Source organism: Geotrypetes seraphini, chromosome 13 (assembly GCF_902459505.1).
Source record: "Geotrypetes seraphini chromosome 13, aGeoSer1.1, whole genome shotgun sequence".
NCBI lineage: Eukaryota > Metazoa > Chordata > Amphibia > Gymnophiona > Dermophiidae > Geotrypetes > Geotrypetes seraphini.
Window position 1 is genome coordinate 26,221,297 of NC_047096.1, and position 26,084 is coordinate 26,247,380.

Sequence of the window (26,084 nt, forward strand, 5' to 3'; positions counted from 1 at the left end):
CCTGTTGGACGTGGGAGGGGTCTACAAAGTGATGGACTGAACATCCAGACATGGCACCTAAATAGTGGAGTACATTATAGGGCACTGCTGTGAACTTCACAAAAAGGGTGCCATGTCTTCATCTCATTACAGCTTCCTTATAGGGCATGGTGAGCCTCCCAAACTACCTCCAGAATCCCCTAGACCCACTTATCTACCACCCCAATAACCCTTATGGCTGCAGGAGTCATTTATATGCTAGTAAAAAAGGGTTTTGGGGGTGTATAGGGGAGTGCACATGTTTCAATATCAATGTACTGATTACAGGGGCTTATGGGCATAGATCCACCTCTCTATGGGTCCCTAACACCCCCCAAGACAGTTTAAGACACCTCTGTGCAGCACGACTAGGCTTTCCTATTCCAGGCTGCCAGGTGAAGATGCTCTGGAGGCACAATTTTCAAGTTGTAATTAATATTTTTATGGGGGTGGGGGGGATCGGTGATCACTGGGGTAATGTGTGGGGGTCTGTATTATGTGTTTGCAGTGCTTATTTGGTCACTTTAGGTGGGTGTTTGTGACTTAGACCATGTTTTAAATGGTCTAAGTCACAATGTCCAAGTTCCATCAATCCTGTGCTGTATGTTATACATGCAGTACGACTAAGTCTAAGCCGGCCCACGCCCCGCCCAACTCCCGCCTTTGACACTCCTCCTGAAATGCCCCATTTAGTGATGGTCGTTCAGCGGAACTATGAAGGCCTAAGTCGTTTAGAAATACGTCCAAAACCCGTTTTTATTATTGGCACTTGGACGTATTTTGACAATGTTTGTCCAAGTGCCGACTTAGGCCATTTTTTGGCTGTTTTTCTCTTTTGATTATGAGCCCCATAGCCTTTTGTGGAAGGGAGTTGATCACACAGCAAAACCTGATGGCTGAATTGTAGGACTCATGATTCCCTGATTGAGGGCCTGATGCAGAAAGCCATGTGGTAGAGGTGTGTGCCAATGGCTGAGTGCATGGATTGTACTGCGAACTTACCAAAAATATATTCCATACCAATGCAGTAAGCTAATCCTAAGCACATTCAAAGTGTACAGAACTTGTGCGCCAATCAAGGAAAGCCTGTCAGATGCATGTGCACAAGTTCTGTGCATATTCCTAAGCAAAACAGAATTAGCAGTACACATCTGCATGCATGGATAAATATTGGCCTTGCAAAAATGTCTTCCACATAAAATTTTTGCAAGATTAATATTGATGTGCAGATATCTTTTTTTTTTTTTTTCTGCTTGGACCTGCGCACAAAGCTGTAACTTCCCATTTAGGAGGGAGGAGTGGCCTAGTGATTAGAGCTACAACCTCAGCACTCTGAGGTTGTGGGTTCAAGCCCCACACTACTCCTTGTGACCCTGGGCAAGACACTCAATGCTCCATTGCTCCAGGTACACTCGTAGATTGTGAGCCTGCTGGGACAGTTAGAGAAAAATGCTTCAGTACCTGAATGTAAACAACTTAGACAACCTCCATTGATAGGTGGTATATAAATAACTAATAATAATAATCATTCTGTCCTAAAAGTACAGACACCATTATATTCTCAGTAAAAAAAAAAAAAGACATTAAATTCTCTCAACCCTCCTGCAGAAGAACGAATTAGCACTTCAATGTCTCCTCAGACCTGGAGTTCAAGTTCTAGCACTGTGCTTGACTTAGTCTTCTGGACAATTACTTGGATTTGGGCTGAATAACTAATTGCCTCATTACCATTCGTTTTAATGTACTGTGCACCAGTATCCTACATGCAGATTTACACAGTGTTATTTCTGCGCACAGATGCCTCATTTACCATGCATCTTTCTGCATCAGCTACTGAGGGCCTTTGGTGGAGCCTCTAGACTAAACATAAATTGAGAGGGAATATAGACTAGGAGAAAATTCCCAGGTACAGTAGCTATGAGTGAAGGGTTACAAAGCCCGATTCCAGCCTTGGGTGTGATGTAGGATGGAACTGGTAAATAAGGTGTCTGATTCCTGTGAATGGTGAGCTCTCCAGAAGTCCTTTAGTAGTAGAAGATAGGCCTAGCCCTTAACAACCATTTCTGAATCTGGTGTTTCCCTCTTCTTGTTGTAGGCAGTGCCGGCAGTTACCCCTGTGGATGAAGAGAGCTCAGATGGGGAGCCCGATCAGGAAGCTGTGCAAAGGTAATGTTTCTTTTGGAATGTATGTACAAAAGCTCCGACTGCTTAGGTCTTACCCAGGGAGAGTAAGAGAGTCTTGGAGAACCTGGAAGTTTACTCCTAGACATTGGAAAATGGGAGAAAGTATGCTTAGCCAGAGTGTTACGGTAGTGCCTCTTTTAACTGGCACCAGAATCTGCCCTAAAATATGGGAGAAAACTTTCCAGTCAAAGTTTTGGTTGAGTTTAGCTATGGGGAGGGGTGGATTATGATAATGGATAAGGTGTTTGTTGGGGGAAGGGGATTATTATTATGTTTTATTGAATACATTTTAGAATATTTGATGAAGCATGTTGTCAAGAAATTATCTGTATCTATATCCATATATACACACTTAAAAAATACAAAGCTTGTTTTCTGCATAACTTTGTCAAAACTTGACCAATTTCAATAAAATGAGAGATACATCATTGTGAATAAATTTGCAATACACTTACATTCATGCCAGCTACCTCACCTAAACAGCTGGTGATTGTCAAGATAACACACAGGCACCATTTTGCTTTAAACATAAGCAGTTGCCATGATTTTCAGTCAGGAGAATCTGATTCTTGTTAAAAATTAGTATCTTGAGAAAGGTTATGGTTCTCATAGACTGGTGTAAGAGTTTCCAGAAAAGAGGTAGAAGAGGGTAAACATAGAATCTCTTTTGAAGAAATTGTGAGAAACAGGATCAACTGATTGTCACTCAGGAAAGGGCAACAGTTGCCATTTTGAACTTGGAAATGGCATGAACAGGAGCAACTGGAGATTGCTCCTGCCCTGAGGAGGGCCTACAGGTGGGGTGTTGTGGGTAGAAGATAGAGTGTTTGTCAGGGGGTGGGGAGAGAGCTTAGGGAGATGACTTGTGGCAGTACCATGGTTTTGGTTTCTGACAAACATGTACAGGGATTTTTGGCTGAAACTTGAACCCAGATTTCGGGTCAGTTTTGGTGCTGAATTCAAAACCAAAATTCAATTGGCTTCTACTCACACGTTTATGCTGTGATTTCTAAGTATTGGTGACATGTACATTCATGTAGCACCACCTGCTGTATATATATAAGAAACAAAGTTTGTAAATGTACATGTACAAGATCCAGTAATTAAGGAATCTTCCTTTAAAAGTCATCCTTTGTTCTGGGGATGATGGAATTACTTGTCAGACTGATGCATAAATCACCACCATCAAGCAGTCCTCCAAGTCTCAGGTCTGAAAACAGACTTCATTATTTATGCATGATGCTGAGCTGTGTAAAATGCTGACAGGTAAAATTTCTGAGGTTTATGTGTTTAGTGGTTTTAAAATAGAGTATGTGTATACCTGGAAGTCCTGTTCAGACATGTCTTCTTTAAATCTCTGCATTCTGCTGAAAATAAGTCATGCCTTTTCTCAAATTACATCTAATAGATATGTGCCAACTTACATTTTTTTTATGCATGAGAACTGAATCCGAGATTTCTAAAAATTTACTTTTAGTGCAGAGAAGTAAATATATGGAAAAATATTTGGTATTTTTATGAGTAAAATTGTTTTGAATGTTTCCGCCTCCCTCCTCCCTCATAAATTGAGCAGTGGTACGTTCACAGCTGATTTTGAGCTTTGAGCTCTGCAGTGGGCACGGTATTAAAGCAGCATTGCCAAGCAGATTTCTCAGCTTTTTTTCTCAGTTTAGCAATTAAAACATTTACAGTTGGGTGTGCGAGTGGGAGTTGCAGGTAGTTATGTTTATATTTTTAATTTCCATACACTTCAGCAGTGAAGGAACAAAGTGAAGTAATTTTCTGCAATTTCTCTATCAGATTTATTACCAGCAACCATCCCTCCCACCCCTTCCCCACATAATATTTCATTGTGATTATAAAATATGTATTGATTTTATACTGAGTAGATTGGTGTACATTGAGAATCTGAGCAATGCAACTTTCCACACCCACCTATACCCTCCAGTCATGCAGTTCTTACTCTAGAGCATGGAAAGAACAGATCATTCTTCATGTTTTTCCATAGAGTACCACTTGATATTTTGCCATTTATTCTTACTTCTTGTTTCTCTGCATGGAAATCGTGGGCAACTCAGGAGCCAGCAATTACTCATGGTATGCATAAGTAATTTAAAAAAATGAGGCAAACAGAATATCAGCAGCTTAAAATTCTTCGCTGTGAGTAACCACAGGGCAATTTAGAGCCACCTACTCAGATACCCTTTCATGGTACAGCAGGCTGCAAACAGCTTTTTTTCTTCCTGACATTCAGTAGTAAATGTGTCACCCTAACAAGGTGGGTGACTTGAGGCTTGTGGGCCCACCTTTGATTACAACCCACACTGTCTTAAAGCTGCTGTGCCTGTTTCTTTGAAAAGCTTTGTCGGTCTCTAGTGCCTCCTCAGCTTCTTTCTTTAGATTCAACAAAAATTCTTCAAGAGAAGACAGAAAATAATTTTTGTTTTTTCATTTTGTGTGCTTACTATCTTGGCATCAGTGAGGGCTATAAGGTGTTTCAATTTGTCTTTTAATATTTGCACTGTCCCCAAATTTTAAAGAATAAATAAAATTCCAGAAAATAAAGCAGCATTCTGGGAATGCTTGGGTTAAAGAAGACAATGTGGATATTCCTCGTTCTGCTGAAAAGTCTAAGCTTCAGATTTTTCATTTCTTTTATTTTTCTACTCTGAATATTGGAGTTAACATATTGCATGTTCACAGCATGTTTGACACTTCACAGTGACCTAGCTTAACAAAATCTGTAGACCTTACCAATATTGTGGAAGAAGCTGTCTCAAAAATTGAATTGCAAGGGTAAAACCTGGCAAGAAGTTAATCATAAGCTTGGTTCTGACTTAAATATTTCATGATATACCAGTTAGACATACAGCAATCAGTCACTCTGCCATGCTACCTCATTTTGAGTTACATTAACCCATGGTGAGATAATTGAAGCTTTCAGCTCAGCCCTGACTAACTATTAAGCAAAATAAGCACAAGCTTAGGTCACCAAGGGAAGGGGGGCACCACAGAGTTTTTTTCCCTAGCTATCATGCTCTTAACTCTTTCACTGCTGTCTTCCACACCCATTATCCAACATGAATTTCAGTGTTTTTCTAATCATTATAAATATGTATGATGTTTCTCAGCACTTGTTGAGTCTTAATGTCTTGTCATTTAAGCAATGGAAAGGCCAAGGGGCACCATTGTTGGGCTGAGCTTAGGGCATCAATTGGCCTTAATCTGGCCCTGCTTCAGCAATTTTATAAAACATACTTGTACACTGTAACTTTGCCCTTAGAGTGCTTATATGCATTCTACATAAAAATATGTAGTGTGTACATTGAAAGACGTGTGTACATTGAATAACATGTGTACATTGAATGACGTGTGTACATTGAAAGACAATTTCATAAGAGCCCTTTTCTGCATTTAAAATCAGCTTTACATGCAGAACAAGCTTTCTAAAATTACCTTCATAATGCCCGAGTCCACATTTTACAGAAACTCTCTGGAGTAGGTGGTGTTGAGTGACCATGAATGTTGAGTTTGGTTACCAAAATCTTAGGGTGGTGGAAGGTGCTAGAAGCCTGAAAACTAGCCTAATGACCCCTTCAAACAAAGATTTGCCTAGGGCACCCAGTGTTTTTCCACTAGCATTGGCCTGATGTCAATTTATTCTAAGTGGAACAACCGTAGGTGGCGCTCTTGGTTTACATCTGGTAAAGAAGTGAAAAAATATGGAAACTATGATAAGAGCCAGGCAGGAAAGAGCAGAGAGAATATCTCTCCAGGGAGGGATGGATTTCATCTGGCTGCTTTCACAGACATCACTTTGCCATATGTTGGTAGGAGTATATAGGAAGAGTTTGCATTTTCACTGTTGAATACTATATCTTTGAGGAATGTCAGAGAGGCAGATGATCTTTGATGATTCAGGGGTAGAACAAAGAGCAGAGCAAACAAGTATGTGTAGCAAAAATAAATTTAATGTAACTTGTGCCTGACGTGGCTACGTTTCGCTCAAGGGCTGCATCAGAGGCAAAACAATCCAGAGTATTTAAACACAGAAAATACACTACTCACTGGTTCAAAAATTCAGCAGCAGTGGTCCTGCTGCATTACTCCTTCAACCACTTCTTGCAGCAGGACTACTGTTGCTGAATTTTTGTACCAGTGAGAAGTGTATTTTCTGTGATTAAATACTTTGGATTGTTTGTTTTGCCACTGATGCAGCCCTCGGGCAAAACGTGGCCACATCAGGCACATGTTACATTAAATGTATTTTTGCTCCACATACTCGTTTGCTCTGCTCTTTGTTCTACCCATGAATATTGTATCTTCTCCAGGTATAAATGGAGATCAATGTCAGACACATTTCATAGATCAGTTGTGCTCCCTACTCATGGCAGAGCAATCCAAAGGCTGAGGGGGTACTATAAAATAGAAGTGATGTCTGTGCTGGTGATTTTTACAGTTAGTAGAAACAGTTTATCCCAGGACAAGCAGGCAGCATATTCTTAACACATGGGTGACGTCACCGACGGAGCCCTCGGTACGGACCTTTTTAACTAGAAGTTTCTAGTTGGCCGCACCGCGCGTGCGCGAGTGCCTTCCCGCCCGACGGAGGAGTGCGTGGTCCCCAGTTTCTTCGTTTCCGCGGAGCGAAGAAGACGCGTGTGTTTTTTCAACGGCCGTTGAAACCACTTTTTTGCCTTCCCGCTCGCGCTTTTTTCCTTATTTTTTCTTTCTTTACCTTCGGGTTTATTTTTTCTTTGATTTGCAAAAAAAAAAAAAAAAAAAAACTTTGCTTTTTCCCTTTTTCTTTCGTTTTGCCCCGGCGGGGCCTGTTGCCAGTATACAGGCCTCGGGCTTCGATTTTGCGGAGGCTATCTTTCCCTTCATGCCCCCGCAGGTCGGTTTTAAGAAGTGCCAGCGGTGTGCACGCCCGATCTCCTTAACTGACCCACACAATTGGTGTTTGCAGTGTCTGGGTCCGGAGCATCGGGCGGATTCCTGCACCCGCTGTGCCACTCTTAAAAAGAGAACTCTTAAAAACCGAATAATCCAACAAACTCTTCTCTTCGGCACCGAGTCGGCGATGGACTCCTCACCTTCAACGGCGGCACCTCAAAAATCGGCACCGTCGACCTCGACACCGACCGACCCCGCATCGGCGCCGCTGGCGCCAGGTAAGCCGGCTAAGAAGCCTTCCTCTTCCCTCGAGCGCCCTCCAGCTACGGTGGCGACACCGTCCTTACCGGCATCGCACCGGTCCCGCAAACGCTCCGCCCCGATCTCGGTGAGTGCCTCATCATCGGCCTCCTCATCGCCGGGGCGTGGAGCGGCATCTAAGGAACCGAAGAAAAAGAAAGCGGTTCCGATGCCACCCCTCGATGACCGTATCTCGGCCATCTTAAAGGCTCAACTCCAGGAGCAGTTGAAGAAACAACTTGAACAACTGTTGCCCACTATCCTGGCACCGCTCCTTCCGGTACCAGACCGGCCCGAGCCCCGTACCGAGCCCCCGGTGTCCACCCCTTCGGTACCGGTGAACACCTCCATGCCGATCCTTTCGGCCCAACAACTTCATGGCGATCCAGTGGTTCATTCTCAGGCCACATTGGATCCTCCTCGGCACCAGGCGGTACGGCACTCTTCTCGGGACCGAGATAGACGCCGGTCGTCCTCCCCTGGTACCGTTTCGGTGCGCTCTGGAAAGTCTTTGTCCAAGACTCGCCATACCGCGCCCTCCACCCCGGTGTCTCGACATGCACCAGAGGTCAGGGACCCTGACTTATGGGAGGACACTCCTCTCGGTACCGAGGAGGATCCCTCCTCATCTGATGAGGAACCATCGGCACCCGATGCCACCTCCAAACCAGAGCAGTCCTCTTTTTCTAAATTTCTAAGAGAAATGTCTGCTGCCCTGTCACTTCCTCTAGAATCTGACTCAAAAAAGTCCCAGGCCTTTCTAGAGGCCTTAGACTTTGAGCAACCTCCTAAGGAGTTCCTCAAGCTTCCCGTGCATGACATCCTACGGGAAACGTTCTATAAAAACTTGGAAAATCCCCTCACGGTACCGGGAGCCCCCCGTAAACTGGACAACCTTTACCGTGTCATTCCTATTCCTGGATTCGACAAATCTCAATTGCCCCATGAGTCCCTTCTGGTGGAATCCACCTTAAAAAAGACTCAGGGCTCCAGTGTCTATGCCTCTACCCCTCCTGGCAGAGAAGGTAAGACCATGGACAAGTTTGGCAAGAGGCTTTACCAGAATGCCATGCTTGCCAACAGGGCAAACAACTATTCCTTCCATTTTTCTTTCTATCTGAAACATTTGGTCCAACAACTGTCTGCCCTCCAGAAGTACCTTCCTGAGCGCAAGGTCCCGTTATTCCAACAACACATCTCTGGTCTTCTCCAGATGCGAAAATATATGGTCCGCTCAATATACGACTCCTTCGAGCTCACCTCTCGGGCCTCTGCCATGGCCGTAGCCATGCGTCGATTAGCCTGGCTCAGAGTCTCCGACCTGGACATCAACCACCAGGATCGCTTGGCCAACGCCCCCTGTCTCGGGGATGAACTCTTTGGAGAGTCACTGGATTCCACCACCCAGAAACTCTCGGCCCATGAGACCAGGTGGGACACCCTAATCAAGCCGAAAAAGAAGGCTCCGCCTGCTCGACCCTATCGGCCTCAATCATCTTACCAGCGGAGGTTCTCAGCCAGGCCACTCAATCCGCCTCCTCAACAATCTCGGCGACCCCGTCAACAGCAGCACCATGCCCAGGCTCGATCTCAGGCCACTCAACCCTCTAAGCCTTCTCAGCCTGCTAAACAATCTCAGCCCTTTTGACTCTTCTCTCCAGGGCATAGCCAGTCATCCTCCCTCGCTGCCTCTTCCACAGCCTATAGGGGGTCGTCTCACCATTTTCTCAAGCCGTTGGGAAGTCATCACGTCAGACCAGTGGGTCCTCAACATCATCCGCCACGGCTACTCTCTCAACTTCCAGACTCTTCCACCGGACAACCTCCCCGTAGAGTCTGCTTCTCACTCCTCTCAAACCCCCCTCCTCCTGAGGGAGGTTCAATCCCTCCTCCTTCTCAATGCCATCGAAGAAGTACCTCCAGATCAAAGGGGTCAGGGATTCTACTCCCGCTACTTCCTTGTACCCAAAAAGACGGGAGACCTCCGTCCCATTCTCGATCTCAGGGACCTCAACAAGTGTCTGGTCAAGGAAAAGTTCAGGATGCTCTCCCTTGCCACACTTTACCCTCTTCTTTCTCAACACGACTGGCTATGTTCCCTGGACCTCAAAGAGGCCTACACTCACATCTCCATCCATCAGAACTCTCGCCGCTACCTGCGGTTCCAGGTACTACACCACCACTACCAGTACAAAGTACTACCATTTGGCCTCGCTTCCTCCCCCAGAGTCTTCACCAAATGCCTGATAGTGGTGGCGGCCTTCCTCAGGTCTCACAACCTCCAGGTGTTCCCCTACTTGGACGATTGGTTGGTGAAAGCACCTTCATCTCAACTCGTGCTACAAGCTACTCATCACACCATCTCTCTCCTCCACCTCCTGGGGTTCGAGATCAACTACCCCAAGTCGCATCTGCTTCCCACCCAGCGACTTCAATTCATCGGAGCAGTCCTGGACACCACGCTGATGAGGGCCTTTCTCCCCTCAGATCGCAAGCAGACCCTGCTCCATCTCTGCCGTCAGGTACTCATGCATCCCTCCATTCCTGCCCGACAGATGATGGTCCTCCTGGGTCACATGGCCTCGACGGTGCATGTCCTTCCTCTGGCGCGACTCCACCTCAGGACACCTCAATGGACTCTCGCCAACCAATGGTCACAGACTACAGATCTTCTTTCTCATCCCATCTCTGTGACATCATCTCTTCAGCAATCTCTCCAATGGTGGTTGAACTCCTCAAATCTTTCCAGGGGTCTACTCTTTCATCTGCCCCCTCACTCTATGATCATCACCACCGATGCGTCCCCCTACGCATGGGGAGCTCACCTAGGCGACCTACGCACCCAGGGACTTTGGACCCCACAGGAGCGTCGTCATCACATAAATTTCCTGGAACTCAGAGCCATGTTCTACGCCCTCAAGGCTTTCCAACATCTTCTCTGCCCTCAAGTCCTCCTCCTGTGCACAGACAATCAAGTCGCCATGTACTACATAAACAAGCAGGGCGGCACCGGATCTCGCCCCCTTTGTTTGGAGGCTCTGCGCATCTGGACCTGGGCCACGGACCGCAATCTCTTCCTCAGGGCGGTCTATATCCAGGGCGAACAGAACTCTCTGGCCGACAATCTCAGCCGCATCCTTCAACCTCACGAGTGGACGTTGGACCCTCCGACTCTGCTCTCCATCTTTGCTCGATGGGGCACTCCGCAGGTGGACCTCTTTGCAGCACCTCACAACCATCAGCTGCCCCAATTCTGTTCCAGACTCTTTTCTCCTCACCGTCTGGCACCGGATGCATTCCTGCTCGACTGGAGGGATCGGTTCCTCTATGCCTTCCCTCCACTTCCTCTGATGTTGCGGACCTTGTCCAAACTCCGCAAGGACAACGCCACCATGATTCTCATCGCCCCTCGGTGGCCTCGTCAACACTGGTTCTCCCTCCTGCTCCAACTCAGCTCCAGGGAGCCCATTCCTCTTCCTGTGTTTCCTACTCTACTTACACAGCAGCATCAGTCTCTACTGCATCCCAATCTGTCTTCCCTCCACCTGACAGCTTGGTTTCTCTCGGGCTGACCTCTCCGGAGAATCTATCTCAACCGGTCCGCCTCATCTTGGACGCCTCCAGGAAACCGGCCACTCTCCAATGTTACCATCAGAAGTGGACCAGATTCTCCTCGTGGTGTCTCCGGCATCATCAAGAACCCACCTCTTTGGCGGTGGAAACTGTCTTGGAATATTTGCTCTCGCTGTCCAACGCTGGCCTCAAAACCACCTCCATCAGAGTCCACCTCAGTGCCATCACTGCGTTTCACGAGCCTATTCTCGGAAAACCCCTCACGGCTCATCCTCTGGTTTCCAGATTTATGAGAGGGCTCTTCAACATCAAACCGCCTCTCAAGCCTCCCCCTGTCGTCTGGGACCTGAATGTGGTTCTCTCAGCTCTCATGAAACCTCCGTTTGAGCCTCTTGCCACAACTTCACTCAGGCTTCTTACCTGGAAGGTGCTTTTCCTAATTGCCATCACCTCTGCCAGGAGGGTTAGCGGACTGCATGCACTGGTTGCCGACCCACCTTTCACGGTTTTCCACCATGACAAGGTTGTTCTGCGTACCCACCCTAAATTCCTTCCCAAGGTGGTCTCAGCTTTTCACCTCAACCAGTCCATTGTGCTACCCGTCTTCTTCCCTAAGCCTCACTCGCATCCTGGGGAACAGGCGTTGCACACGCTGGATTGTAAGCGTGCCCTTGCTTACTATTTTGATCATACCAGAGCTCACCGAAAAGCCCCTCAGCTCTTTTTGTCTTTCGACCCCAACCGTTTGGGTCATCCTGTCTCCAAACGGACACTTTCCAATTGGCTTGCTGCCTGTATTGCTTTCTGCTACGCTCGGGCCGGTCTCTCACTGGAAGGAACTGTCACGGCCCACAGAGTCCGAGCTATGGCTGCTTCTGTAGCTTTCCTCCGCTCCACGCCCATCGAGGAAATCTGCAAGGCGGCCACTTGGTCCTCAGTTCACACGTTCACTACTCACTACTGTCTGGATGCGTTCTCCAGACGGGATGGACACTTCGGCCAATCTGTGTTACAAAATTTATTTTCCTAATGGCCAACCATCCCACCTCCCTCTTTGTTAGCTTGGAGGTCACCCATGTGTTAAGAATATGCTGCCTGCTTGTCCTGGGATAAAGCACAGTTACTTACCGTAACAGGTGTTATCCAGGGACAGCAGGCAGATATTCTTACGTCCCACCCACCTCCCCGGGTTGGCTTCTTAGCTGGCTTATCCTAACTGGGGACCACGCACTCCTCCGTCGGGCGGGAAGGCACTCGCGCACGCGCGGTGCGGCCAACTAGAAACTTCTAGTTAAAAAGGTCCGTACCGAGGGCTCCGTCGGTGACGTCACCCATGTGTTAAGAATATCTGCCTGCTGTCCCTGGATAACACCTGTTACGGTAAGTAACTGTGCTTTTTGGATTTTGCTTCCCATATTTAATAAGACAAACACAGAAACCCTAATTGCTTTGTTTGACCTCTTCTGTTTTTATAGTATATCAGTCTACAATTCCAAAGCTATTCGAAAGTTCAGGAATTGCAAACTGTTTGCTGGCTTGTATCTTTTTCTTTGATGTTAAGGCACTTTTCAGTATTATTTTTAATTTCCTTTAATACTCTATACTGGTCTTTTCTTGGAACAATTTATGCTGGATTGTTGCTTTTTCTTCAACTACTATATATTTACATATACTAAACATCTGGCTACATGCTTGCCTCTGGCTTATTATTAAGCAGGGCCCATATAAAGGAGATCCGTTAGGTCCTCCAATACCCTCCCCCTGATTCCAGTCCCCAATTTCACACACACCCATTCTGATACCCCCAAATTTAGCACCTTAAATCCAATTACTCTCCCTATGCAGACGTGGAGAAACTGAAAGAAATCTTAGTGAACCTGAGCCAAATTGACAAGTATTCAGCCAAACTGACAAGTTAAATGGTGATAAATCATCTGGTCTGGATGGCATATACTCCAGGGTACTGAAAGAACTCAAACATGAAATTGCTGATCTGCTGTTAGTGATCTGTAACCTATCGTTAAAATTGCTTGGAGGATGGCCAATGTAATGCCGATTTTTCAAAAGGGTTCCAGAGGTGATCCGTCTAATATTCCAAGAGACTGGATGTCAGGAGAGTCCTCGTGTGAATCAAATAAGAAACTGCTAGATTTGGAGCACTGTTCAGTGATAAAAATTTCTCACAAAAGAAGGAAAAAGCCAAAGAAGATCCATGACAGCATTTTATGGTGATCCTACAAAGTAAAATTCTGGAGCAAGCAGTTTAAGTGGGGAAGAGAGTCCATTAAAGATAATCTTCACACTGGATGACCTGTGGAAGCAATTTCCATAGAAATGTGCAAGAAAGTTGATTTAATTTTGTCAAATTCCCGAATAGTTGAAGAAATGGACGTCTTGGCAGGTACAGTTTGGAAAATCATGAAGAGTTGGGCATGTCCAAGGTTAGTGCAAGATGGGTTCCAAGAACATTGATGCCATGTCAGAAGACCAGGAGGGCTCCAATGCTGTTAGGAGAACTTGTAGATGCTCCGTGCAGTGGCATAGTGTGAAGGTAGGAGGCACCCGAGGCGGTGGCTTCTCCCCCCCCGCTCCTTCAGCACCACCTTCCCACACATTTCTCTCCGCCGCCCCCCACTTCTTTCACGCCCTTACACCACACTCGTGCCCTCCCTTCTCACCCCCGTACCTCTTTAATCTTTGCAAGCGTGAGCAGCTTCTATGGCCTGCTGCTTGTGTTGGTGTTCCCTCTGGGACATAATTTCCTGGCCCTGCATCCCAGAAATGATTTCAGAGTGAGCCAGGCCTGCACAAAAGCAGGCTAGAGTATTTACTCATGCTGGAAAAGATTTTAAAGAGGTACGGGGGGACGGCGAAGGGAGGGTGCGAGCATGGCATGGGGGTCAGAGGTGCTGGCACCCCCACTGAGACAGCACCTATGGGAGTCTGCCGCCACCCCCCCCTTACTATGCCACTGGCTTCGTGAAGACCCAAATGATTTTTTTCATTGTTAGGTGACTAGAGATAAGACTTGGGTCTATCACAGAGATCCTGAGTCCACAATGGGAGTCAGTGCAGTGGAAGCACAAGTCATCCAGTGCAATGGGTGTAGAGGTCCTGAATAGCTGAGTAGTCACTCTTGAACCTCATGTTTCCTCCAGAAGGCATCAATCATTTTCTCTGCTTTATCTCCTTCCCCCGAGGGCTATGCTGTAGCTCCTCAATTTTTTTCCTTCTACAAGCGTGTTCAGAAGGTATCTGATCTGCTCTAACTTTTTTGTTTTATTTTGATGGTTTTTGTTTTTGGATTTCAAGGCTTTTGGATTAGTTACTGTTGGAAGAGGGTGAATAGCGGAGTGCTTCACGGATCTGTATTGGGACAGTGTTTTTTAACATATTTATAACTGATCTAGAAATTGTAACGATAAGTGACGTGATTAAATTTGCAGATGATACTAAACTATTTAAAGTTATCGAAACACATGTGGACTATGAAAAATTTCAGGAAGACCTTAGGAAATTGGAAGACTGGGCATCCAAATGACAGATGAAATTTAATGTGGGCAAATGCAAAGTGATGCTCATCAGGAAGAACCTAAATCAGTTACCAGATGCTAGGGCTCATCATAGAGGTTAAGACTCAAGAAAAACATCTAGGTATCATCTTAGATAATATGCAGAAACCTTCTGCCCAATTTGTGGCTGCAGACAAAAAAGCAAAATGATGCTCAGAATTATTAGGAAAGGGGGGGGGGTAAATAAGACCAACAATATTATAATCCCTCTGTATCGCTCCATAATGCAACCTCACCTTGAGTATTGTGTTCAGTTTTGGTCAGTCAGCTATAGCAGAATTAGGAAAAGTTCAAAGAAGAATGCCCAAAATGGTAAAGAGGATGGATCTTGTCTCATATGAGGAAAGGCTAGGGTTCTTCAGCTTGGAAAGCTGACTGCTGAAGGGAGATATGATTGAGGTCTACAAAATTCTGAGTGGTGTAGTAAAAGTGTTTGTTTGTTTGTTTGTTTTTTTGGTTTATAATTTGTATTCATTTTACAACTTACATCAAGTGAATTGAAAAAAGATCACTTGTATTACTATTATTATCATCAACTGACATTCATGAAAGTTAACCTTCCCTCCCATCCCTATCACATGAAAAATATTCATTTATATTATATTATACAATATACATTCTATTAATATATCAAAATATCATCCCTCCCACCCATCCCTATCCCCTCATTTCAATTATCTTATGAAGGGAAAATGTTTACTACTCATTACAAAAGTCTGTTAATGGTCCCCAAACATCTCGAAATTTACCAAAATATCCTCTCTGTGAGGCTAATGTTCTTTCCATTTTTGATTTTTAACACTCTCAAGGGATCTCTTAGGGAGTGGATGAAATAGTAGATGCTGCGGGTTGGCAGACTGGAGGGGCCATTTGGCCATTCTCTGCCATCATGTTTCTGTGTTAAAAATTACAAAGACTAGGGGGACATGCATTGAAGTTACATGGAAATACCTTTAAAACCAATAGGAAGAAATATTTTTTCACTGAATGAATAGTTAAGCTCTGTAACTATTGCCAGGGGATGTGGTAACAGTAGTTAGCATAGTTGGGTTTAAAAAAGATTTGTACTGTTCCTGAAGGAAAAGTTCATAATCTGCTTTTGAGACAGACATGGAGGAATTGTGCTACTATTTTGGATTTCTGCCAGGTGCTTGTGACTTGGATTAGCCACTGTGGAGGCAGGATGCTGGGCTAGATGGACCATTGATCTGATCCAGTAGGGCTATTCTTATTTTTTTAATTCAACACCCCCTCCCTGATCTGATCCCCTTGCCCATCTGAGTGCACTCTTCCTCCCTGATGCTCCTTTTACCCACTGAAAACCCCCAGGACTTATCTGTAGGTCATTCCTGATAGTCCAATGGGATAGCACAGAAGTGGCTCATCCCCCCCTCCATCCCATCCCATATGGCTTTAACTGGTGACACATGCTTTTCTGGGGTAGAAGATGGTAGTCATAGCCCCATGCAGTAGGAGTTGTATCTTGATGTTGTAATATAAGGTTTTATGTTTTTAGCTGTGGGATAGAAGCATGATATGGGAAAGAGAACTGATGTGCGCTGAACAGGAGTCCAGTGGTCCTTGTAAGGAAGAGAGTTGTCCAGTGGTCCTTGTCATGAAGAGAGTCGATCAGTTGCAGTATTACAAATAACCCACCCTCTACTCCTGCCAGATCAAAAGAGATAGCATATAAGGAAAGCATGATAGAATGATGATGCAAGCTCTGGGATTGTCAACACAATACCCCAGAAAGTAACTAGGTTTATTGATAGTGACTGTGTACTGGCCAGCAAGGTTTGTGGAGATCTAAGAAGTCTGATGTTCAGACAACAGGTTCTTTAGTTTTGGAAGCTTTGTAGATTATTACAACGCTTGGAAGTAAGACATGGGGTTGGAGGGGCTGAGTATCGACCTTTATAGAATCCCCTAATTAATAAATGTACCCACAAAGAAGGAGTGACAGTCTACAAGCATTCAAGATTCATAAATCCAACAGACCGCCAAAACCTATCATTTATTTCTCTACAACATCACTAAAATCCAACCCTTCCTTTCTGAGTGCACTGCTAAGAACCTCATACAAGCCCTCATTACCTCTCAGCTAGACTACTGCAACCTGCGTCTAACTGTCATTCTGCTAAACTATCTCTTTCCCCTTCAATCTGTTCAAAACCCTGCTGAACACCTCATATTCCACCAGTGTTGTTATGCCCACATTACCCCTCTCCTCAAGTCACTTCATTGGCTCCCTATCTGTTTCCGCACACAGTTCAAACTCCTCTTCATTCCACAGCTCCTCTCTCATCTCTCCCTATACTCCGCCTCAGGAGCTCCACTAACCAATTAAGACTCTCTTATCTGTACCCTTCTCCTCTATGGCCAACTCCAGACTCCACCCTTTTTCTTTGCTGCTCTATATGCTTGGTACAAACTGCCTGACTTGGTAGGTCAAGCTCCATCTCTGGCAGTATTCAGATTCAGACTCAAAGCCCACTTCTTTGAAGCTGCTTTCAATTCCAAACTCTATCCCACCAGCTAAGCACCCATATCTGACTTATCATTCCCTCTGTAATTCCCCCACCTGAGCACTGTGTATAGATGCATATTTTTGTCTAGTTTGTCTATCTTAACTAGATCATAAGCTCTTTTGAGCATGTTTTGATGTACAGCGCTGCCTATGCCTGGTAGCGCTATAGAAATGATAAGTAGTAATGACAGCAGGGCTATATCCTTACAGTATGCACAAGACTAACAGGACAGACTGGATGGAACAATTGGTCTTTTTCTTGTTGTTGTTGTTACCCACTGTGTTATGTAAAGAGCCAGGAAAAATTGGAGAAGTAATGAAGTGCCTACCCACCGCTTATAACATTCGTGATGCTGGGTCAGCAAATCATGGACCAGTGTTAAAGCCTGAAAACAAACCATGCTCCTTGAGGAAAGGGAGTATACTCTTGTATTAATAACGTTTAACCATAATTGTCAGCCATTTGAGTTTTCTTGCTTCTGAAATTAGCTTTTCCTGGTTGCAGATACTTAGCAAATCGGTCAAAGCGACACACTCTGGCAATGACCAACCCTACTGCCGAACTCCCTCCTGACCTGCAGAGGCAACTAGGACAACAGTCTGTCCGATCGCGGGTATGGACACCCCATCTGGTGCCGGACCAACACCGGTGAGTAAGGTCTGCAGAATTTAGAAGTTTGGCAGATTAAAGCAAAGTAAACGACGAGTGAGGTGATTGAATTTGCAGATGACAGTAAACTGTTCAAAGTTGTTAAAACGCATGCAGATTGTGAAAAATTGCAGGCAGACCTTAGGAAATTGGAAGACTGGGCGTCCAAGTGGCAGACGAAATTTAATGTGGACAAATGCAAAGTGATGCACATTGGGAAGAATAACCCGAATCACAGTTACCGGATGCTAGGGTCCACCTTCAGGGTTAGCATCCAAGAAAAGGATTTGGGTGTCATTGTAAACAATACGATGAAACCTTCCACCCAATGTGCGGTGGCGGCCAAAAAAGCAAACAAGATGCTAGGAATTATTAAAAAAGGGATGATTAACAAGACTAAGAATGTTATAATGCCTCTTTATCGCTCCATCATGTAACCTCACCTGGAATATTGCGTTCAGTTGTGATCTCCTTGTCTCAAGAAAGCTATAGCAGCACTAGAAAAGCTTCAAAGAAGAGCGACCAAGATGATAAATGGAATGGAACTTCTCTCATATGAAGAAAGACTAAAAAGGTTAGGGCTCTTCAGCTTGGAAAAGAGACGGCTGAGGGGAGATATGATTGAAGTCTACAAAATCCTGAGTGGAGTAGAACGGGTACAAGTGGATCGATTTTTCACTCTGTCAAAAATTACAAAAACTAGGGGATACTTGATGAAGTTACAGGGAAATACTTTTAAAACCAATAGGAGGAAATATTTTTTCACTCAGAGAATAATTAAGCTCTAGAATGTATTGCCAGAGGTTGTGGTAAGAGCAGATAGCGTAGCTGGTTTTAAGAAGGTTTTGGATAATTTCCTGGCAGTAAAGTCCATAGTCTGTTATTGAGAAAGGCATGGGGCAAATGTTTACGTTCATTGTTGAAGGCTTCCAGTATCCAAAAGAGAAGGAGGTATTCGCTTGAGCTTCCCATTGTACTTAGGCATTTTTTGAAGCAACAAACGCTAAAAAGGAAACTTAGTAAAAAAAAAAAAAAAACCCCAACAAAAAAACGCAGGAGCATCTAGAGTCCATGTCTTATTGTGATGCCATCTTGATTCCCTTTTACGTTGTCTTGTTCCCCTCCACCATTGAACACATTAACTTAGGGCTCCTTTTACAAAGCCACTCTTAAGGCCTTAACGTGCAGAATAACGCGCGCTAAATTGCCGTGTGCGCTAGCTGCTACCACCTCCTTTTGAGCGGGCGGTAGATTTTCGGATAGCATGCGCTAATCCGGTGTGTGCGCTAAAACCGGTAGTGCGGCTTCGTAAAAGGAGCCCTTAGTCTCTTCAATCTGACACCAAATTTAGTAAGTTAAAAAAAGACTTGAACCCCATTTCTTTAAGCTAGCTTTTTCAGATTCCTAATACTGTATGTGGCATTTGTCCCTGAACAATTTGCTGCTGCAACAGATAACAGTTCTGTTCCCTCTCGAAGCATGCATGCTGTATTTACCTTTCCTTCAGTCAAAGGTTGTCAGTATAAAAAAATATCATCGTCTTCTGTCATTTCAAGCTGTAATATGGGATAAAGATTTGAATGCTCTAATAGCGACCTCTTGCTCATATCAGCATTGTAGGAGACAATTGAAAATGTATTTGTTTACAAGATTTTTGGGAAATCAATGTATTATATTCAACTGTAATTGTGCAGTTTTTTCATTCTATTTTGAAACCGCATAGACCTTAATGGTATTGCGATATAGAAATAAATTGTTATGTTCCCTTCCCTCTATTCTTATGCCTCATATATTTTTCTTTTAGTTTGTAAATCACTTCAGTCATTTTAGAGGAGGAGCAGTATAGCAAAGTAAAAGTAATAAGCAATAAAGCTGTTAAATAAGTCCCATGAACCTGAAAAATCTGCTGAAACTCCTAAGAATCTGAAAGTTATATCTGACAAAGACTTGAACACTGTGTAGCATGAAACTGATACTTAAGACTATGAGATGAACCCTGGTGACTGAGATTATCTACTTGATAAACACTCGATTGAATGACAAGAAATATGTGTTTCAGGGGTAAGCTTAATTAAAGCGTGTCATTGTGTGAGTGATTTTCAAAGCTTTTTTTTTTTTTTTTTTTTACCAGTAAATAGTGATTTGCTAGAGTATTTAGGCTATCTGAAAATTCTCCTTCCTCAATCAGGCTAACCAGCCTGCATGCTCTTAGCACACATACAAGATTGGGGGAGAGAAGGTCCATTTTCAAAAATTAAACAGGAAATAAGAAAATTGCCCCTTTCTGTATAGTGAATGAACAGCACCATACATTTCTACCTGGTTCTCAAAAAAAAAAAAAAAGTGACTAAAATGGAATGGATCAATTTTTTCGACACCAAGGTGACATTGTACAGCAATCTTTTTTTAAAATTCTTTATTCATTTTAAATCATACAACAAGTGTACAGAAATACATACGTTATAATTTCAATATAACACTTGTGAAAATCTTTACCATGTCATCTAGAACAAAAATATATATCCCCTCCCTCCCTTCTTAAAATAATTTAAACAAAAGCTCAACATAGATATGTGGGAGCCATTAACAAATATTGTACTGTTTAGATGAAATTGTTTCCCTTAAATTTACAAGTTCAATAGTGAGGGGGGATGGGGGTTATTTTACTATTACATATTCTATAAGATATTTGATTATATGGATGGGAAGGAGATGATAAGAGTTTATGTTTTGTACCAATGATGATTATTAAGTGATGTATTTATTGTTAATTTGTTTGAACATATGTCACACTTATTGTAAGTTGAAAATGAATAAAGAATTAAAAAAAAATTAATTAAAAAATATAATGCAAACTACTATTTTTTTAATGGAATGGTAATCTGCCATGAGTTGCACTGCAAATGGAAGTAGTGACTAATCAGAAACCAACTGGAGCCAGAGCTGTGTTGTAGTCGGTCATTCTTGCTCATCACATAGGATCAAGGAAGAAAGAAAGAAATATTGTGCAAGCTGTTTCCATGCTGTGGAGGAACCTGGTCAAGAAATGGTTCCAAGCAAGGACTCATAAATTGCAGGAACAGAAGTAGAATGGGGCAAACATGGTAGTTTTGCTTAGTCTTCAGTTATCTGAGGAAAAACACGTTGGCACATCATCTCCTGCTGCTGTAGGGCCAAGTTTCATGATAAGAACCTTAAGATCATGCAGCTCTTACTGCAGCAGAAGATGATTCACTTAAAGACAAATTGAGAGATGGTATGCTGCACTTTCAGCAATATGTATGTTGTTGTGCTCATCTCCCTCCAGCCTCAGTAGAGGCAGGGAAGAGGGCTGGAGAAATCCCTTTGAAAATTGCCCCTACATTTGTCAAGCCAAAACAAGAAGTGGCAGTGAAAGGCCACTTGGACACACAAAGTCAGAGGCGTGAAGAAAGTACAAGAAGTTTATTACAGCATGCCGGACTCTAGTACAGTGAACAGCCTGCTTACTAGAGTGTTAGAATCAGGAAATGCACGGACTTTTATGCCCTTTGCAAAAACTACAACTTCTCATTTGTTACTTCTATAACTTTTCTACAATTATTATTGGTCCTAAGCCAGCACTTATGATAGATTCAGGGCTACAACTTATAGTCCTATAGGAAACTAGCTCATTTCTCTGCTTATCTAAATCTTACAGTTCTAAATGTTATATATACAGGAGAATAGGGTACATTATGGCTCAAACTCTTATCTATTTAGCTTACAATGTGGTAAGGTAGGGACATACATTTTAGGCAAATGAGGTCAGTAGATTGTACACGATGTAGGCCAGTAGATTGTTTCAGCTATGTAGGCCAGAGCAATATTTTAAACAACAGTTAATAATTTCATGACCCTACATTCCCCCCTTTCAGGCTGGTGTACCTAAGGAGCCAAGCCTAACAAAATAAAGTTAGGGTTCAGGAAAGTCAGGGTCCCCAGTGGGTAAGGGACAATACTAGGAGAGGGCAAGGGCCAATGCAGCAGTGGAACGGTTGACAGCAGAGTCCATAGTTCAGTGGAGTAGCTTTATGGCTATGGGGACCACACAGGGCAGGCAACAAAGGAGCAGAGAAGACAGGGCGGCAACCAGCAAGATGGTCTTTATTGCTGAACCAGAGGTCAACCAGGAGCCGAAGGTACCAGAGAGCCAGTCTGAAGTGAGGCCACACCAGGTCTGGACAGGAACATGAGCCAGATTGGTGATACGATCTACAACTTTCTCAATCACTTTACTCAAGTTCAAGGCAGCAGTTGGAGAGGTTGAATTTACCACAAACACCACCTTCTGTCTAGAGTTAGGCAGTTTTGATAGTTAGCAGTGCGCATTTTAGCATTCGCTCTGCCAATGGTACTCAAAGCTCGGGTAGTCTCATTAGTTATCAGTTCGAGAACAGCCCTACAGCAGTAGCATTAAATAAGCGTCACAACTCATCTTCTACCAACCTTGCTACGCTCACACCTCTCCTTAAGTCACTTCACTGGCTCCCTATCTGCCATCGCAAACAGTTCAAGATCCTATTGCTGACCTACAAGTGTGTTCATTCTGCTGCCCTTCAATATCTCTCCTCTCTCCTTAACACCTCCTTATACACCTCCTCAAATAAGCTGCTCTTAGCTTTATCCTTCTCCTCCACTGACAATTCCTGACTTTGTTCCTTTCATCTAGCTGCCCCTATGCCTAGAATAAATTACCCAAGTTTGTCCATCAAGCTCCTTCCCTTCCCTAGTTTAAAAGCAGACTGAAAACCCATCTTTTTGATATAGCTTTCAATCCTTAACCCTACTCCTCTGCCCTACAACCCAGCCAGCTAATTAACCGTTCCCCTTAACTGTATCCATGACATCCTGTTTCAGTCTTTGGGAAGCTGGGCTGAGACTGTGATGTCATAATGCCTCATGCCACCAATAAGAGCCAACCTCCTCAGTGATGTCACAATGGCTTCCTTGTCCTGTACTCCCCTCTGCCCTCCAACCCAGCCAGCTGATTAACCGTTCCCCTTAACTGTATCCATGACATCCTGTTTGTCTCTCTTGGCTGTTTAGGTTGTATTTGTAAGCTCTTTTGAGCAGGGACTGTTTCTTCTTCTTTGTGACTCTGTACTGTGTGTGTCAGGTAGCACTATAAAAATAATTAACAATAGTAGTAGTAATTTGGGAGATCTTTTATTTTTTTTTGTATCTTTCAGTACTGTTTACAAGGATTCAAACACTCTGCACCTTCCTACAGAGCGCTTTTCCCCCGTTCGCAGATTCTCTGATGGTGCAGCCACTATCCAAGCCTTCAAAGCTCACTTGGAAAAAATGGGCAATAGCAGCATCAAGCAGCTCCAACAGGTATTTCTTTAGTAGGCTTTATTAACTGCCTTTTTGAAACGATTCGCCCAAGATGATGTATAGCAGATGCAGCTTGACATAAAACTTAACATAGCATAAGAATAGCCATACTGGGTCAGACCAATGGTCCATCTAGCCCAGCATTCTCCTTCCATAGTGGCCAATTCAGGTCACAAGTACCTGGCAGAAATCCAAAAAGTAACAACATTCCATGCATAACAGTAATGAAATGTTCAATGTAATCAATGAGGTAAACATGTAGATAACAAATTGACTCCTAGAAATAAAAGTAACATGATACAGTATCAGAAATATGATAAATGTCAACAGAACACAAATGATACATCATAATAGGTAGCACAGAAAAAAAATTCATGTTTGTGATTATTTCAAAATGTGATATAAGGTTTCACTTGTACAGAGAACAAGATAAAAGTAAAAACAATGAACCATAAAACAAGACACGATGACAAAAGATAAACAAATATCCTCCATAGCAGTGATCTGATTTCCCTATCTAACCAATACACAATGTGTAAGTCAAATCAAGTCCCAGTTACTCCTCAGATAAAGCTTTTGAAAAATAGTAAGCTTTTAGCACCTTCTTAAGTCATTAAAGAAATGGGAAGCTAATTCCATGAGATGGTGTCTTATTTAATCTAATACACAATTTATTAATCACACCCTTAACAAAAAAGTTCAAGGTGATTTGCATCCAAAGAAGCTGTAAAATTTACAGGAGAATACAAAACAATCTATAATTAAAATATAATCATACCACGAATATAACAATAAATCATATAAAAGAGTTTTCAAATTTTTATAAAACTTAAGTAATCAATATCAGTCCTAATGCGAACAGGAAGATTATTCCAAATTGTAATAGCAGTTTAAGCAAAAGAGGAGTCAAAAAATGAAAGGCCACATATATAGTAAATCCAGTTTAGCAGCTGATGTAGCAATACAAACAAAGTATCTTAATAGATACATAATAGCACATTCAAACAATAGATATGCTCATAATGTCAGTATGATACAATGAAGTATCTTAATAGGCAGCCAAGGGGGGCAAGAGTAATTGAGACAAGCTAGTATGGCAAGCCATTGGGATAAATAGATGGGTGGCTAAATTGAAAGCAGATCATATGTACAGTTGAAGAAGATATAAGGAACTGGTCCTAGGTACAGGCTAGCTTAGTTACAGAGGATTTTTATGCCAGTGATTGCAATAAAAAAGCACCTGCACAAGCTCTCTGGCCTTTTCCTCCCTTCAGTTTCAAGATCCAGTGGATTTTCCCTTCCTGTGTGTTGTCTGTGGGTACATATTTGCCCTCGCTAGCCTGTATTTCTCTATTAATCCCTGGAAAGTGGTTTTCATGCTCTAGAGACTGTGTATTGCAGGAGTGTGAACAGCTCCAGAAGATGTATGGCATGCACATAGATGAGAAGATGCTGGAGCAGACACAACAACAGCACATTTTATACCAGCAGGAACAGCAACACCAAATTCTCCATCAGCAAATCCAGGTACTGCGCTAAAAGCTTTATTACAGTATGATTGCCTAGGAGAGGTGCCAGGCCTAAGGATGGGAAGCACAAACTATGCTCCTGGCAGATATCTGTGCAAAATATCTGAAAATTTTCTGAAGTTTATTTGTAGTGTTTTGCATAGAAGTCTCCTATCCTGAGGCCTAAAATTCTGTCCTGAAGCCTCCTCAGTTCCCTCTCTCACTCCAACTGTAATTCTGTCTCCCTTTAAATCCTACCCCTTTCTCACTTGTATCCTGAATACCCTCCTTGGTCCCCAAAGTCTTGCATCTCTCTCTTCCTCTCTCTACTGGCTAAAATTATCTTTCTCCATTCCCACCCCCTTCCTGGTCTTCGTCACTCTCTCTTCTTCTCTCTACCATCCCCCACTGCCCCACTTGCAGGTCCAGTATCCATTCCAATCACCCCACTCTACCCACCACCTTCAGCTTCTGTTCCCCCTCTCTCTCTCCTCCCCACTTCCATGCAGCTTCTGATCCCCTCTTCCTTCCCACTTCCATTCAGTGGCTGCTCCCCTCTCTCTCCTCTCCACTTCCTTCCAGCTTCTGTTTCCCTCTCTCTCTCTCCTCCCCACTTCCATGCAGCTTCTGCTCCTCTCTCCCCTCCCCCTCTCTCTATACTTCCCTTCAGTGCCACTCAACCTCTTCCCCTCGTTGGGCCATCTCCCTCCTTTCTCATCACCTTCTCCTCTGACGCAACTTCCTGTTTCCGCCTGGGTGGCTCACGTCAGAAGAGAAGTTTTGGGGCAGCTACACGCAATTTGTGAGAAGGCTGTATCATCCGGACCACTCGGAGAGAGAAAACTCTGAAAAGCGAAAGTGAGAGGAAGGGAGAGAGTTGGTCTGACGAGGGGAAGAGATGCCTGGATCTTGGCGATCAGAAGGGAGGGGGCTGCTGGACCACGCAATCGCGAGTAAGGCTGCTGACTGGGAGGAATGGGAAGGGAGGCAATATGCGGCATATACTTTACTGTGGGGACAAGGCCATTCACTGCTCCACAAGGCGGTGAAAGGCCTTGTCCCTGTACCTGCGGCTACCAGTCTTTTTTTCATCCCATTCCTGCGGCTAGCCATGGGTAACAGTCACCTTGTCATTCTCTTACTGACACCTCCCCCATAACAAATCTGCGGGCCTTCCAAAGTAGCAATAGTGATGGCTTGCTGGCTGGCAAGGCAACACTGTGAGCAGGCTGCTTGCAGCCGCCCTACCAGAGCTTTCTCTCTGCCGCATCGTTCATAAGTAGCATTGCACAGGAAAGGCCCTGGTGGGGTGGCCGCAAGCAGCCTGCTCACAGTGCTGCCTTTGCCTGCCAGCCACCACCGCCGCTGCTGCTGCTTTGGGAGGCCCACAGATATGTCGACTCTTAAGGGGAGGGTTTGGTCATTCGGAAAGAGGATTGGGCAGAACAGAAGGTGTTTGCAGAATTCTGCAAGGATGGGGAATTCTGTGCAAATTCTGC

The 26,084-nt window shown here is 44.0% G+C and overlaps 1 protein-coding gene across 4 annotated transcripts in view; it reads left to right on the plus strand.

The window, feature by feature from the left end:
- The window catches only part of SIK3 (SIK family kinase 3), a 312,583-nt gene that overhangs the window by 256,727 nt on the left and 29,772 nt on the right, over positions 1 to 26,084 (plus strand). For 3 of the 4 annotated variants that reach the window (XM_033917543.1, XM_033917545.1, XM_033917546.1), the window contains exons 14-17: positions 2,114 to 2,184; positions 17,576 to 17,719; positions 22,930 to 23,077; positions 24,479 to 24,604. In XM_033917543.1, the coding sequence (XP_033773434.1) occupies positions 2,114 to 2,184; positions 17,576 to 17,719; positions 22,930 to 23,077; positions 24,479 to 24,604 (489 nt within the window). The remainder of the gene's footprint in view (positions 1 to 2,113; positions 2,185 to 17,575; positions 17,720 to 22,929; positions 23,078 to 24,478; positions 24,605 to 26,084) is intronic. The other variant, XM_033917544.1, reaches the window with a different exon arrangement.